This window comes from Penicillium crustosum, assembly GCF_028827405.1.
Source record: "Penicillium crustosum strain IBT 35664 chromosome Unknown utg000005l_segment0_segment0, whole genome shotgun sequence".
Taxonomy (NCBI): domain Eukaryota; kingdom Fungi; phylum Ascomycota; class Eurotiomycetes; order Eurotiales; family Aspergillaceae; genus Penicillium; species Penicillium crustosum.
In genome coordinates this window covers 1,060,385-1,076,339 of record NW_026623126.1, presented here as the reverse complement: position 1 = coordinate 1,076,339, position 15,955 = coordinate 1,060,385, and the positions used below count along the sequence as shown (strand labels likewise).

The following is a 15,955-nucleotide window of genomic DNA, read 5'->3' as shown; positions in this document are numbered from 1 at the left end:
TGTCAAGCACTATAATGCCAAACCTCTTCCAATAGTCCACTCTCTCTATACGGCACGCAAGTTCGTACAGAAAATTGTTATTGCCTGTGCCTTATTACTCGCCACATCTCCAACCATCCTGTCGAGCGTGGACTCATCCGCCTCGGCGAAAGTTCTATTCTTCGACAATCCAAGATGACTTTCTTTGCTGCAGTCAGCCCCTGTAAGCGCATATGTCCTAACGATAGCAGACTAGATGTCGTCAGTGTACGGTGGCACCTGTCCTATTTCTGTGATAGAGAGCCTTTTGAAAGCTTTGTTCAAACCCAACACAGACGTGGTAGCTGGAATACCCGTTGCGGCTGTGATATATTAGCACAAGACATAGTCGGTCTCAAAGCCTAACCAACTCGAGGGAGTGCCCATCCAACCGATGATATCGACATCCGCATCGGCCAGGAATCTGGCAGTAGGAATGATCATCTTACTTTGAAACTGTTGCAAGGAATTTTGATCGCCACTGATATCAGAGACGATAAATCGAGAGAAATGAAATGTAACATCAGGGAGCTGGGAGGCAATTCTTTGCAACAAAGGCTTGAGGCTAATTTTGGAGGAGGAGATGAGGAGCCCCAGGCAGATGCGTGTAGTCATTTTGAGGATTAAATATATCATATAAAATAACTTTAAAGTTTTTTGAAGGCTGAAAGCAACGAATTTCATTTACATAAGTTGAAAATCTCAACTGGCGCTCTTATCGCCCGATTCGAGTATACCGATCTGGCGTAAAGACCTGATCGCAACCATCCCAATTGACGACAAATGAATTGTTACTATGTTACCATAGGACCGGGGGTCGGCCAGATAAGGTAGTAGATAATTTACCGATAAGTTCGCCGACGCCCGATGTTAATACATCCAAGTGAAGCGGGGTAATAGAGCGATATGTCTATCAAACAATATAATACCACTCGTGCCTCAAGACTTTGCTCCCTATTTTCCATCAAAACCATCTAGGCATTCAGAGCCTCCTGTACGGCCGACCTCACTTCCATCATTATAAGATGACTTCTCAAATTCCATCCCAGCACAAGGCAATCGCCTATGACAAGCCAGGGACGGCTAGTATCCAATATCTCACAGTCGACACACCGCAACCTGGAAATGGTGATGTCCTTGTGCGTATTACACACTCGGGTGTCTGTCATAGTGATTGGGGTGTGATGACCCGCAGAGAAGGAGATGTCGGCCCTCCAGCCCAACCTGGACAGATCGGGGGACACGAAGGCGTTGGTGATATTGTGGCGTTTGGTCCAAACACTGAACAGTCCGGTTTGAAACTTGGAGACCGCGTAGGCATCAAGTGGATGGCTCGTGTATGCGGGAGCTGCTTCCCTTGCCTAGCTGGCCGCGATGGCTGCTGTTCGAACGGGACTATATCTGGATATGGCGAGCCTGGAACTTTCCAGCAATATGCCCTTGCGCCTGCAGACTACGTTACTCGTATCCCTGATAAGCTTAAAAGTGAGCTGGCGGCACCGATGCTTTGCGGAGGAATTACCGTTTATGCCGCGTTGAAGAAATGTGGTGCGAAGCCAGTAAGTAAACACTACGGTTTTTCCACTCTTAGGAGAAATGTGAGCAGCTCGGTTAATGATATTCTAGGGTGATGCAGTTGTTATTATGGGAGGAACGGGGGGTCTTGGTCATCTGGCCCTCCAAATGGGAGGGCGCGGTATGGGGCTCCGAATGATTGTAATGCCCTTAATAATATATTGATAGTAAGACAAGCCTGACCTCTAACTTGTGTTAATAGGCTATCGACTACGGTGATAAGAAAGAATTCGCAGAAGAATGTGGCGCTGAATCCTACATCGATATCTCGAAGTATCACACCAACGATCCTCAACTCACTATCGATGTCAAAAAGGTTACCCCTCATGAAATCGGCGCTGCTGCTGTTATTGTATGTACTGGTTCCAATGAAGCCTACACTGTTGCGGTATCTTTTGTACGATTTGGGGGTACCGTGGTTTGTGTTGGAGTCCCCGAAGGCGCTCCAGTTGCAATTGCCTCTGCAGATCCCGCTACGCTTATTAGCCAGGAAATCAGTATTGTGGGGAGTGTGGTTGGAAACCGTATGGATGCCATTGAAACCATGGAGATGGCTGCTCGCGGGGTGGTAACGACCCGGGTCACCGTGCAGCCGATGTCAACCCTCATGGATACATTTGACAAGATGAACAAACGTCAACTTAAGGGTCGCATCGTTCTGGATCTAACTGACTAGACTGATTGCGGTGGGTGAGATAGGAATTAAGTGAATAAATGGAGGTGGGCAGTCTTAGAGTTCAGAGTAGAACTGTCAATTTGAGAAATGGGGAGCACAACCACACAATCCCCAACGCAGACAGCCACTGCTTGATTTTTATTGGAATTAAAAAGGGAAGAGTGACTGTCATAACCTTTTAGAAAAATGTAATTTGCTTACGAGCTACAGATAAGTGAAGATCGAGAATATCAGAGTATCGTGATCTAAAAAACCAATGGGAATATTTCCCGCCTTCTACTTCTGATTGGGTTCGCCATATTTATTGCCGTAGGTCCATACCAAATAAAGCTTACAATTGTTGCCCATTATTTCAATCTAGCTACCATGTTGTGGGGCGAAGTCATAATAATTTTGGAGTGTATGGATGTAGAGTTGTGCTTGCATACTTATATCTAGGCATCAAGAATTAAATAACTCATCATCACTAATTTACCCAGTAGAGAATGCTGGAGCTGATAAAGTTCTGTGCATAAGTAAATCAAATCACTTTCTCGGATGGCGGCCTCCGTCAGCCTCACATAACACGAGAACTACTCTAAAGCTTCTATGAAGAAATCCCCACACAGACACCGTAGCCCAGCCATATGGCGGTACACGCGTCATTGAGCTGAGGATTCCATTCGTAGAATGTCGCCAGTGTGATATCATAGGCTTTGCAAATAGCGTCGCATGTATCTCCTGACACGACCTTGTGTAATTTGTCACAAGTGTTGATGATACCAGGCTGTGCAGTGATGGAAGCAGTGGCTGACGCCGAAGTCGACGTCACAATAGTTGAAGTGTCTGCTGCCGATGTTGTCGGAGTAGCTGTGGCAATAGCAGAGCTTGACGATATCGATCCGGTTCCAATACAGACAGCCCGGGCATTTTCACCAGTGAGGTTTGAAAATAATCCAGTGGAGCAGTCCCCAGATCCAATCCAGGGGTTGTAGTTGATCAGGGATTCTTCTGTGATTATGAAATCGTCATCGTCATCTCCGCACAGCGCTTCACAGTCAACGCCTGAGATTTCAGAAATATTAGCAAGAAAGAACAAATAGAGAAGCCGTTAGAATATATCATACCCTCGCTCTCCTTTCCGCGAATAACGGTGTAGCAGTTGCAGTTGGAGACTGTATCTGGCATAACCCATGTGCTGTTGATAGGGAGGCATCTTGAACCTCCAGAGTCGGTCGCTGGTGTGGCGGTGATAACTAAAGTATTTCATGTCAGATCCCTAGAGTGTAGGAAACAGAGAAAAGACCGGATGGAGCACTTACGATCCCAAGACTTCAGTACACAGTAGCTGTATCCCATCTGCAGAGTGCAGTTGGAAGTGGTTAAGCTTGGGTTCCAGGAAACGAGCTGGGTAGCGTTAACCCCATACAAAGTCAAAAATATAGAGCAGTCGTTGAAGTTGAATCCAAGAGAGTCCCAGTCACTCGTGTCGATTCCGGAATCTTGAAGGAGATTATCTGTTGAGTTTACACCATCACGGTAGACATCACAATCTGTGTCTGTCCCAGGGGCAAACGCCTGGATGTATGTTGGCCCCGGTGTATATGTGGTTCTAGTCGTCGTAGGCTTTGTGAAAATGACATTAGTAGTAGTAGTCGTCATCCACCCAGAATAGGTTGCAATATCACCAACTGCTTCCACACAGTAGGCATAATCTACCCAGAGATTTGTACAGTTTGTGTCAACTTCCGGGTTGAGGAAGAGAAATTCATCAAGAGTGATACCGGCGGTGACAGAGATTGTAGCACACTCATCACCCGATTGAACCTTTTATCAACGTTAGCTAGAGATGAATATTCTAAAGAAAATTATGGGATCTAACTGTATACCAGCTTGCACAGTTCTGGTTTGAGGTTGGCATTCTATTGGTTGGCATTGCCGTAGCTGTAGCAAGAGCTGTGGTTGTAGCAGCTGTCGTGGCTGGACTCCAACCAGAGGTTGGTCTTGACACATTTTCGAATTAGCAAAGTCACAAAGTCATAATGATATTGACAGTCCTCTGGTCAAAGCAAAGGGTACTCACCCGGAGCACAACACCCAACCAAGAAATAGATAGAGATTATCGCAAGTGTCGTCAATGATAGGGTTCCACGATAGAACTTTCGCCATGCTGACATCCCAGTTATCCATTTAATCATCGCATGAGTCGCTTTGAAAGACCGATACAGTGTTGCAGGTTGGAGGGATGCACAAAGTTTCTCTAACTTCTGGTAGATTCGAGCAGAGAATTGTGAGGGAGTTCGCTTTCATCAAGTTATAGGTTGATACATTCTGACTTGCTGCAATGGAGTTACAGGTATCATTGGTCTGAATTGTATACGTTGATACACAGGTCTGAGCCGCCGATGCGCTCGTGGATGTAGCATTGGCTGCCGTAGTGGTACTGGCAACAGTGCTTAATGAGTAAGCACTTGGCGACGTCCAAGCATAGCCAGTAGCACCACAGCTTGAAGTCATTGAAGCAAAATCTTCGGCCCAATCATCATCATATCCAATGACAGACTCAAGCTGGAGCTTAAAAGGTCCTAAAGTGCAGTCGTCACAGTCATGAGCAGTATCTGTGGTGTTGGTCTCATTGCGCCATTCGGCCAAGATCAAGTCACAGTAGGTCCCAGACGAAGCATCCTTGTAGCAGCTGACATCGTAGGTATTGAGCAAATTGTCAACCATGAATGTTGCTACGTTCAGATAAGGTAAGTATTGGGTCTTCCTTTTATGGGATTCTAACTTACCTGGATATACAACATCTTGATATATCATGACATCTTCTGTTCCGGTACATGATGTGGAGATGGTCGATCTCAAGCTCTCAAGTTCAGTCCGACAGTCATCTACACACAACAAAGTAAGGCCGTCTTCATCCATTATATCCACCGTAGCAGCACTACCAAGAAAAATGTTAGGGACTTGCTTATGAGGTTTCTATTTGGGTAGACAAGAATGTGAACAAACCCTGTTGTGAAGCGAGCCAAAAATGACGGGCAAGAAGAGACAGTACTGTTCACAGCCAAGAAACATGGCTCCGTCAAATCCAGAGATTCCCAGTCATAAGAATACTGCGAAAATTGCTGAGCATCAACAAGAGCCAAGCCCGCCAGGCCCAAAGGCCGTAGACATAGAATGGACTTCATTCTTTCTTTCTTTTTGCTCAAGTCTCCAGCTGCTTGGACATTGACAGGACAATAGGGGGAAGCAGGGCCTTAGACAAACAGAAACAACCTGCCCTCCAATGGCAAAATTTGAAATTGTATTTTGGTAGAGCTTTCCTCAAACCGAAAAAGAAAAGCCTGCGGTTACTAGGGCGTACAGTGGCATTCTTGTATCAAAAGCTTGCTAGCCTCCTCCCTTAATCTCCACATGTCTACAAAGTACATGGGTGCAAGGTTCTGTTCCTGCGACGGATACAGATAGTACCTTACCGTCTTACCGAAGCCAATGTTCTTTCCATAATCGGTTCTCCACCAGGCATCCATACCTACAACTCACAGGCAATGGCGGTCAACTCGCATTATTAAGGACTCAAACTCGGCAAATATTGATGAGGTCTTGAAAGAATTGGAGGAATTGATTCATTATGCTAACACAATTGTGGTTCCAGATTTAATCACTCCGAAGGATCCATAGAGTGTGATTCACAAGCTGGGCTCAGCTGTGAGACTTCTACCATGGCTTATGGTATCGCCCTGCACATGTAAATAATGGTTCGACAATGTATCGCCTGAATAGCATATATTCATGGCTCTCCCTAACTAAAAATGGCAAAACCTGCTATTTCAATAACCTGACCACGGGTCCAGGGGTGCGGATATCGATGACTAACTGTATTATGGACTTTTGGATGGTATGCTTAGTACCAGTTATCATATGATTTTCTGGGTATAATACCTTATCTCCACCATGTAACTACCCGTGGACATATGTACTAATATATATTCAACTTGGTATTCGACAAATAATCAGTGCAGAATTGTATGGTCAATGGATTTGTTCTAGATGTTCACACCACACTCAAATTGGAGTTGATCCCTGCACGCCAGCTTCGCAATTTCACTTTGTTTAAGTGTCACACGATCTCTCGCCCCGTAATAAGACTAGTGTGGTATCTCTTTCCTCTATACTCTGTACAACTTCATACCCCCAATACAATACAATACATTGTGCTTTCATGATCTCGTCTACTAGTTTGTAGATCTCAACACACCTCTTGATACAACTCACAGTGCTGGGGTACTCTCGCAGCTTGCAGGTAGCGTAATGTAGAGCTGGTGGTGGTAGAAGTTAGTAGTGAACTGGTACTTGGTACAGATTTCTGCCGAGGCCCTAGTGCTAAGACATCAAGTTTCAGTATTTCGCTCCTCCTTTCCTCCTTTCCTCCTTCCTCCTACTTACTTTTCCCCTTTCCTCTTCAACTTAGGCATGTCCCGAACTACTTTGATTCGACGTATTGCTACGCAGGCAAAAATGCCGTCCCTGCGGAATCTTCCCAGTGGTTTGCTGCTCAACGTGGTCAGGCCCCCGGTGCACGACATCATGGCCTTGTCGCAGCAAAGCCGTGGAATACATGCTCTATGTAATGTGAAAAATCGTCAGAAATATCACCAATTGAAGTTTGGCCGAGAGAAGCTACCGCAAACACATGGAGCTGTACTCCAAGCTGGGTTAGACACACTGCTTGCTATTTTACGATTTCCATCTCTGGGAGATTATCTTCGTCGTGTGGACTTGTACGGAACTGGAATGATCGAGTTTACTTCTGACTTTTCTACCCAAAATTCTGTACTTTCCCCCGAGGACATCAACAGACTCAAGCAAGCAATCCTAGGCGCCGGCTTCCAAAATACACAGGAGCGCGAGTCAATTTTATTTATGCTTTCACGTAACCCTGCTAATTTCGAGTAGGCTTTTATCCCCATCTACGCTTCAATTTTGTTACTCACTAGCAATATAGATGTGATTCAGACGAGGAAGCACTTCAGTTCAAAGATGCCCTTATTACGCTCTTAGTTGCAGCTGCTCCGAATCTTGAATCCATATCAATGTATCCATTACTGGAATACATTCGATCTCCATCTACTGGGGATTATGAGAGGGTGAATCTTCTCCAGAGGTTGATATATCGGGCCTCTACGGAGTCGGTGCCGTACTGCCAAAATCTACGAAATTTCAGCTTCCACCCTGACGATAAGCTCAACGAACGTAGTGAGTACGTTGAAGACCCATATTATCATCGGCTTAATATGATTCGTGAACTACCGGCTGTTGAAACGGTCGCTTTCAAGCTGGTAACGTGGAGTAATGACGCCGGAATACCGCCTCCTCCCCGTTCCGCCAACTATAGCAAGATCAGCTTTACACACTCTGTAATGCAAAGTTGGGATCTTTGCCGTATTATCGAATCAGCGAAGGCCTTGAAATGTTTTACCTCCGCTATCGGTGGTCGTCAATACCCAGGAGGTGGCCACCCCATGTTACACGTGACTCCGATACTCAAGTCCCTTTGGATACATCGCCAGACTCTAGAAGAATTGAATCTGGATATGGAGAGCCAGACACCTCGACAAGAACTGTATGATGAGGAATATGAACCCGACGAAGGTGAAATGACCAAAGAAGAACAAGAAGAGTATGAGGAGCAATGGGCAGACGAGCTACAGGAGCTAGCTACCGCGGGAATTGCGGAAATTGCACCCGCACGCGTCTCCCTCAAAGACTTTCCACACCTCAAGAACCTCAGTATTGGAGCCCATACGCTATGCTATCTAGCTCGAGGTGTAGGAGATGGCAAGACGCAGTTTGACTCGAAGTCTTTCAATCTTGTTGATCATATCCCGTCTACTCTTGACTCTCTCCGGATTTACGGGCTCGGAGAACCTGTGGATAGGTGGACCCCCTATCTCGATTACGAATCGGATATAGATGTCAATGCCCAAATTCAGCAACTGGCGCTTGAAAAAGATGCCAAACTGCCATGGCTGAAGGTTGAAGGCATAGATCCTTGTATTCCAAATGGTAGGACTGTGGATGAACGGGAGGATGAAGATGATCTCAAACTTTTTTGGAAAGATCCAGATGACAACAGATTTCGTGACGACATTTGATGATAATCTCAATCTAGAGTCAATGCTGTCACGAGTGTAAATTAGTCCCTGCGTGCAATCATCTCTGGGTGTTAAGGCACAAAATCGTCGTATTATTGAATTGAGCTGCTTGCTTGGACTCCCCCTCATAAAGCCTCACTGTTTCCATCGTCTTTAGATGCTCATCTCTGCGGACATTATTTCTCGTCATAAGCTCTGCCTATTATACTACAATATATTAAGCTCCAATAAACGACATAAAATAATGTCTTACGATTAGAGGACGAGCAACGACGAGCTTTAAAATTGCTTTAAAACACTGAAGCAATCGTCGTCTTGGGTGTTTCGATCAAAGTAAGGATCTTATAGCAAAGAGGGAAGTCGTCTACCCTATGGGAGTAGTCTATGATGGGTTCGACTGCGTGCTGTTAATTGATCTCGGAAGTTCCTCTAAATGTGCTCAGGTTTATTTTCTAAACTCTAGAAGCACATCATCATCCTCTGCTAGACTACACCACGTATAAATAACACCCCACCGTGACCATTCGATGCAATCTGCCTCCCCACCAACTAAATTGCCCTCCGGTGAGAGCACACTACGAGAAATTTTCATAAGTCTCATCTGGTACAATCGCCACCTGTCCCAGAGAGGTATACCAACTCGTCGAAATGCCCGGAAATCTAATTCCCAGAGAGGGTTAGGAGGACCCTTGGCTCCACCACGAAGCACCGCATTGTAATAATTGAGAACGGTATTTCGTCTCTTAGGGAAACACCGAAGTCGACCCCATGCGGCATTAACTTGAGTATCAACGGGAACCACTGGCAGAGACCAACATGTTTGCAGCGCCAAATCGCTTGGCGACGGAATGGCAATAAGGAATGAAAATCGACGATTCAGAATAGTTGGCTCAGTGGGACACAGATCGACCACGCATTCTGAGATCGTCTGGATTCCTTCCAGCCCCGACTGAAACCGACACCATTCCACATATTGTTCAACGAAGCAATTCAGATCATGCGTAGACCATGACCAGCGTGTAGATGCCGCCTTATAGATGTGGCCGAAGAGCTCTAGATTCCAGAGGCCGTGATGCATTCGATAAGACTCGATTCATGACGGTGAATCGACCCTAAATTGGTACGTTTCACTTTTGAGTTCTGGAAGTCTTCTGTGCAACCATTCAAAACCGTCATTCGGAGAAGCAATTGGACGGCGAGGGTTTGCTGACTCGAGACGAGTCAAAAAATGCTGGAGACAAGTGCAGGCAGTAAGGTGGACTTTTGCCGCTGTACTCACAGCCTGGCGTACTGCAACTAATGAGTTGATGGTGGATATGGAAACCGGCCGCACGATCTTCCCTGAAAAGCTATCAAGCTGTTCAAGCATGGCTGTGGGGGTGAATGTTGTAGAAGCGATAGTGGCTAGGAGCGATAGTGGCTAGGAGCGTGAATTCATGGTGGAGCCCCTCCAAGGTGAAGGAACAGTTCTTCAGGACATGTTCGGTGACAGTCTTATAAGAGGTATCGAATACCTGCTCCACCCAGGGAGATATCTGTTGCAGACCGTCTAAGCCGGTAAAGTCACAGCAGGATTCGAGAATTAACAAAATGATTTCCGCTGGAAGTTTAGCAAAGGGATCCATCCTCGGCAAAATCGAAGGGAATCGATGATTGAATTGGCTACAGTAGCAGTGAGTGAGAAGGAAGAAAGAATTTTTCGTAGTAAAAATATGGTGTATAGGTATTAGTCCTTGCTAAATAGTCAAATCCCCTTTCGGGCATATTAGGTTACTTGGCAAGCACCGGGTAATAATATATATTGTGGACGCATTTATAGCCCCTAACCATCCCGAGGTCCGTCCATCCATCTATCCATCCATCTATATCACCTGTGGAGATAAGATAAGATAAGATGATAAGTAGCATCACATCAGAAGGCAGCTCGGGTCACCGATTAACTCAGAGGTCAGGTCACCATTTAGCACGTGACCCGACCTCTGAAATTTTAATACCATTTCCAAACATTTTACCTTTACCGCTTCCTTAACTAGTTCTTACCTAGGTAGGCAATACAATTGAAATTTATTCATGGTACGAACTAGTGACCTGACCTTTATCATCACATGACATTATTAGTAAGATGGTGACCTGACCTCTAAGTTAATCGGTTACCCGAGCTATAGTCACATATCACATGACGTCCACGGGTGTGCCACCACCCACATGACTTTTAAGGATATCTGCCTGAGGCTGCAATCCCGTTTCCCCCCTTCTTTATGTCATCATAGCTTTATCGGGAGGTTTGGGGAACCTGGGAATGATCACAGCTCCTGGTGACTGTTATCACGAGGACTAGGTCAGATGCATACTTCTTTATAAGCTGGTACAATCACCTTAATCAGGGCACATACCCATTTTCAACCCGATAACATTCGGTCTCCTGTATTGATAGTGATCCCCATTTCTCCGCATTATCAAACGCCGCTGGATGGCATTTCATCACCACTATCACTGGCTTCTGAAGCTGTTGCCATGAGTGGTCTGACTATAGCCTTCAGTCTGATCCAAAATGATGTCCTCTAACATCTTATCGCGGTTCCTACCCCCAACGGGCTCACCATCGGTCTACGAGACCATTCGCCAACATGACGCCGGGTCCGAATACTCTGATCTCGAAGAACGTGCCGGTTTGGTCATAGATGACCAGCAGGAACACTTTAGTGACAGAGAACTGGAGGATGCACTAGCAGATGCGCAAGACAGTGAAATAATCAGCCCCAGCACTGCATTGCTCGACCAAGCACGGTCGGGCAAGGCACCTGAAGAGCGAGCTTCTCCATCCGGCACCCGTCGTCGCAAGTTGTCCCGGCCTCGATGGATGCCTCAGGAATCGCCACTCGGCTATGAGCTTGATGATCATGATGAAGACGTCCCTCAGTCTCTTCTGGTAGAAGGTCATCACGAAGACCTGAAATCACGGTTACCTCCTCCTCCCCGATCCCATGACCGTTCGAATCGACGAAGAAGCCCCAGTCCCGGACCATCCTCACAACCTACGGGAGCCCGCTGGAATGAACGAGGAGCCCATCAACAACCGCCCAGTGAAGGCAGTCATCCCATAGGGAGATGGTTCACCGGCCAACACCCCGGCCTTGCCAATGTTGATCCCAAAAAGAAAGCAATGTGGCGGTGGGCAAACGTCGAGGATCTGGATAACTTCTTAAAGGATGTCTATATATACTTCTTAGGGAACGGAATTTGGTCCATTCTGCTGACCCGGGTGCTGAACCTCATGTGGGTCCATGATAATACCCTTTCCAGAGAATCATAGGAGAAGCTGACAGTACATACAGGACATTTGCATTCGTTGTTGGTTTTTCTACATTTTTAACCAACTGCATTGATTATACTAAGGTCCGGCGGAGCAAGACTCTGGATGATATCCTCATTCCCCAATGCACAGCAAATATGTCCGGGTCGTCCACATTTTTGTTGTGGCTCTTCAGCTTCTTCTGGATCGGGAAGCTTTTTCAGTACCTGCTAGACATTCGCAGGCTCAAACATCTGCATGACTTTTACCTCTACCTGCTCGGCGTTTCAGATGCCGAGGTCCAGACGATTTCCTGGCAAGAAGTGGTCAGTCGACTGATGGCGCTGAGAGACTCGAACCCATCTACCGCGGCTGCGGTTTCTACAAAACACCGAAGATTTTTGGGCAGCCAGTCAAAGCAGCGAATGGACGCTCACGATATTGCCAACCGCCTAATGCGCAAGGAGAACTACATGATCGCATTGGTAAACAAAGATATTTTGGACCTCACTCTCCCTATTCCATTCCTCAAAAATCGACAACTATTCTCCCGAACCATGGAATGGAACCTCAATCTTTGTGTCATGGACTATGTCTTTAATGAGCAAGGCCAACTGCGAACCCTTTTCCTCAAGGACACGCATCGAAGAGCGCTGAGTGATGGCTTACGCCGGCGCTTTGTTTTCGCTGGCGTCATGAATATCTTCGTAGCGCCCTTTATTGTGGTCTATTTTATGATGCACTACTTCTTCCGGTACTTCAACGAGTTCAAGAAGAATCCGGGCCAAATTGGTTCCCGTCAATATACACCTATGGCGGAATGGAAATTCCGCGAGTTCAATGAGCTTTGGCATCTCTTTGAGCGTCGAATTAACATGTCCTATCCATTCGCCAGTCGCTATGTGGACCAATTTCCCAAGGATAAAACCGTTCAAGTGGCTCGTTTCGTTGCTTTCATCTCTGGGGCTCTTGCCTCAGTGTTGGCTCTTGCCTCGGTGATAGATCCGGAGCTCTTCCTTGGGTTTGAGATTACTCCTGACCGGACTGTACTATTCTATCTTGGTATTTTCGGTACAGTCTGGGCTTTTGCGCGAGGGCTAGCACCTGAAGAGACTGATGTTTTCGACCCCGAATATGCACTTCTCGAGCTGATTGATTTTACACATTACTTCCCGTCTGGATGGAAGGGACGTTTGCATAGCGATGACGTGCGGAAAGAATTTGCAATCCTCTATCAAATGAAAATTGTGATATTCTTGGAAGAGATCTTGAGCATGATTTTCACTCCTTTCGTCCTGTGGTTCAGTTTGCCCAAGTGCAGTGACCGCCTCATTGACTTCTTCCGGGAGTTCACCGTGCACGTTGATGGTGTAGGCTATCTCTGCTCTTTTGCCGTCTTCGACTTCAAGAAGGGCACAAATGTGCTCTCCCAAGCCGGACCCGCGCGTCGGGATCCTGGCAAACAAGATCTGCGCACAGATTACTTCTCAACTAAAGACGGCAAAATGCTGGCTTCCTACTATGGCTTCTTGGACAACTACGGTACCACCAATCAACCTACCAGCCGGCGACCATTCCACCCACCGCCAACCTTGCCAACCCTCGGCTCGCCCACTGCAGGCGAGTTCGGTACTCTTCCTGATCGCCTTGACCATCTCCAGGCACGTACTGGGCCGACCTCCGGTATGTCATTCGGCCCTCAATCAATGATGGGCGCCTCTAAAATAAGGCAAATGGGAGGGTTTGATCACCGCTCTCCTGCCCCATCCATGCTCCTTGACCCGCACCACCAACCATCGACCACTGGGTTCCGCGCCGCAGCCCGAACCACCCCCCAGCAGCACCAGCGCTCTCGGCTCGGACGTTCCCAGCACCCGTCTACGGATCCTATCGATGACGAGGAAGAACCGCTATCCCAAGATGGCCGCGATTCAGCAACACGGCAGTCCGGTGCTCGTACCGGTACTTCCAGTGCAGGTGCAGGTACTAGTGACAGCAACCTCGGCGATTCTTGGCGCATGAACCCACTCAGCAGGGACGAGGATGATCCCACTGAGGGCGATGAAGGCGAAAATATCGACGAAATCGCTGGCGGGGGTGGCGTTTTGGGTTTAATCCAGCAGTTCCAGAAAGCCAATACTGAAGGCAGGCGGACTAATGTGGGGATCTAGATATTCGTTCTCCTATGCAACTTCTAGGGTAGTGGTAGACTTTAGGAAGATCACAGCTTATATGCCTCAGACACGATATATGACCATTTGATGTGGAGTTTAGTATCTCATGGCGAACCTTTTATATTGCTCTATCATGCTGTTATCTATTATGATGTAGTTAGTAATCTTGAGTACATACCTAGGTAGGTGAAGTTAGAACCACCTACAGGGTGGCCGCATGCACCCATGCATATCAGGCACTCATACTTTGTCCCTTGGGCATCTATGCATGCGAACGCTTTCACATACTAATATATCACCCCCACCTTCCCTATATCTTCCCTATCACTCTTAACGCGCCTTCCTTTTCAGATTTCCCATACGTGACGTTAATATCCACCACAACTCTCAAACAAGATGCTAGACTTCATCTACGGCTGTATCTCGGGAAGACCGACGAAAAAGCCACACCCTCACACCGACCCCCGATCCCCAGAGTCCATCGCTTCCGCTATTGTCACCAAGATTCTCAATGCCGAAGATCCCCACTTGCTTGGCAAAGAGCTGAACGAAGAAATCTCCACCGATAATTGGACAGACGCCATAGCACAGGCTATCCTCCACGGCTTAGAGAATGCAATCAAATCCGGCGCGGAGATGGCGCGAGCTGCTTCTGATGCTGCAACCCAAAGCAGAAATGCTGCTGTTGGCTTTGCAATGGAACATCCTGCATACGCCATGCTGATTGCATTGGGTATTGTGGCATTGTTGACACCGTGGGCATTGGAAATCCTTGGGTTTGGGGAGTTGGGTCCAATTGAGGGCTCGTTTGCAGCTGCATGGCAAATGAGATATGCTGGATATGTGCCTAAGAATGCTTTGTTTGGTTATTTCCAGAGGCTGGGAATGAAATGGCATTGGGTTTGAAAGTCTATCTGAGTGTGGTGCTCCTGATGGAAATCGGCTTTTTTTGTGGTTTGCGATTTCACTATATATTAGCGGCTGGAAACTCGAGATTCAGGCGAGCGAGAAGTCGTTTAGGATTTCTCTGAACAGTAATTTAGCTCTGGCTCTCTAGACTAGTTAGAATAGGTAATCCAAAATACTAAAGCTGTTGAGTCAATGTAAATGACAAGGGATGGGGTAGAGGTATACAGAGAACCCATTGATGTGTCTGCCCTGATCCCCACCACACAACTGCCAACGTGTAATACAAATCGTAAAGTATCAATATATACAACTCGGTTTAGCTGTCAGACATGGATTGTTTACAACTGTACCAGATAGACTACTGGACGACACAAAGCCTTTTATGGATTGGGCATGTTCCTAGGGAATGACTGATGTATTCTATGGGACTGAGCTCCAGATAGCTTGTATATTTACTCCGTAGTCAGGATTAAATCTCTTGGCCTTGTCTAAAATTAGCTACATTGGTCTGTGGAAGTTGTTCTTCTAGCCCCTTATATAGATTAGTAGGGACTCTGGGGCCGACTTCGGGACACAGCTTACCAATTCATAATGCCGAATCAAGATCATTATACTCGTGCATTTTGTACTACGTATAAGGTATATTTTCCGGCTATGATCGTTGGACATGCGCCACGGCATGCAATTGTCATCGTACGGAGTATTTAACGGAGTGTTATGTATCCCTGTCAGCTGCAGGATACAGGGGTTAACCGGATGGGCCCTGTGGACCACATTTGGGACAGCAGCATTTTCACAAGAACTAGCAGAAAAACCGATTGATGATAGGCCCATTTGAAGACCCTTGCGGGTTACATGCATTTAATTCAGTCGCAGTCCGGAATCCGGGGCCAATGATCGGCGTTGAAACAGCCTTGCCAATTCGCCCTAAAAAGCGTCTGGGCTGAGATCCCCACCATGTTTTGAGGCCCAAGAACCGCGGGTTTTCTAGAGCATTGGGGAATTGTTGTGATTATCGAAATAATTGGAAGAGATCTCTTTCTCTCGAGACAAGAGATATAGAAAAATTAGAAAAATACCCAAGGTAAAGACATACAGGAACAAGAAGATGCCAAAGAAGAGAAAGACCAAAATAGAACGCGGAGGCTCTCGCATGTGGATCCTTTTTATTTAC

The 15,955-nt window shown here is 46.6% G+C and overlaps 8 protein-coding genes across 8 annotated transcripts; 4 read left to right on the top strand and 4 right to left on the bottom strand.

Moving 5' to 3' along the window:
- Nucleotides 1–351: 351 nt before the first annotated feature.
- Nucleotides 352–633, bottom strand: N7487_011093 (Asp/Glu/hydantoin racemase; the record flags this gene model as incomplete). Its single annotated transcript, XM_056878823.1, has 1 exon — nt 352–633. One exon carries the CDS (start codon nt 631–633, stop codon nt 352–354), a length of 282 nt encoding a protein of 93 aa, XP_056724142.1.
- A 410-nt stretch (nt 634–1,043) lies between these two features.
- Nucleotides 1,044–2,269, top strand: N7487_011092 (zinc-dependent alcohol dehydrogenase; the record flags this gene model as incomplete). Its single annotated transcript, XM_056878822.1, has 3 exons — nt 1,044–1,577; nt 1,645–1,734; nt 1,796–2,269. The coding sequence occupies 3 exons, from the start codon at nt 1,044–1,046 to the stop codon at nt 2,267–2,269; spliced, it is 1,098 nt and encodes a 365-aa protein (XP_056724141.1).
- Nucleotides 2,270–2,855: 586 nt separating this feature from the next.
- On the bottom strand, nt 2,856–4,417 carry N7487_011091 (LysM peptidoglycan-binding domain-containing protein; the record flags this gene model as incomplete). The annotated part of the gene is made up of 5 exons (XM_056878821.1): nt 2,856–3,313; nt 3,376–3,504; nt 3,571–4,075; nt 4,131–4,251; nt 4,332–4,417. The coding sequence occupies 5 exons, from the start codon at nt 4,415–4,417 to the stop codon at nt 2,856–2,858; spliced, it is 1,299 nt and encodes a 432-aa protein (XP_056724140.1).
- Nucleotides 4,418–4,438: 21 nt separating this feature from the next.
- N7487_011090 (LysM peptidoglycan-binding domain-containing protein) lies at nt 4,439–5,173 on the bottom strand (the record flags this gene model as incomplete). Its single annotated transcript, XM_056878820.1, has 2 exons — nt 4,439–4,986; nt 5,041–5,173. The coding sequence occupies 2 exons, from the start codon at nt 5,171–5,173 to the stop codon at nt 4,439–4,441; spliced, it is 681 nt and encodes a 226-aa protein (XP_056724139.1).
- Nucleotides 5,174–6,724: 1,551 nt separating this feature from the next.
- On the top strand, nt 6,725–8,406 carry N7487_011089 (uncharacterized protein; the record flags this gene model as incomplete). Its single annotated transcript, XM_056878819.1, has 2 exons — nt 6,725–7,203; nt 7,257–8,406. 2 exons carry the CDS (start codon nt 6,725–6,727, stop codon nt 8,404–8,406), a joined length of 1,629 nt encoding a protein of 542 aa, XP_056724138.1.
- A 1,361-nt stretch (nt 8,407–9,767) lies between these two features.
- Nucleotides 9,768–10,031, bottom strand: N7487_011088 (uncharacterized protein; the record flags this gene model as incomplete). Its single annotated transcript, XM_056878818.1, has 1 exon — nt 9,768–10,031. The coding sequence occupies one exon, from the start codon at nt 10,029–10,031 to the stop codon at nt 9,768–9,770; it is 264 nt and encodes an 87-aa protein (XP_056724137.1).
- A 926-nt stretch (nt 10,032–10,957) lies between these two features.
- On the top strand, nt 10,958–13,869 carry atgI (autophagy protein ATG9; the record flags this gene model as incomplete). The annotated part of the gene is made up of 2 exons (XM_056878817.1): nt 10,958–11,682; nt 11,742–13,869. The coding sequence occupies 2 exons, from the start codon at nt 10,958–10,960 to the stop codon at nt 13,867–13,869; spliced, it is 2,853 nt and encodes a 950-aa protein (XP_056724136.1).
- A 399-nt stretch (nt 13,870–14,268) lies between these two features.
- On the top strand, nt 14,269–14,778 carry N7487_011086 (uncharacterized protein; the record flags this gene model as incomplete). Its single annotated transcript, XM_056878816.1, has 1 exon — nt 14,269–14,778. One exon carries the CDS (start codon nt 14,269–14,271, stop codon nt 14,776–14,778), a length of 510 nt encoding a protein of 169 aa, XP_056724135.1.
- Nucleotides 14,779–15,955: the final 1,177 nt, after the last annotated feature.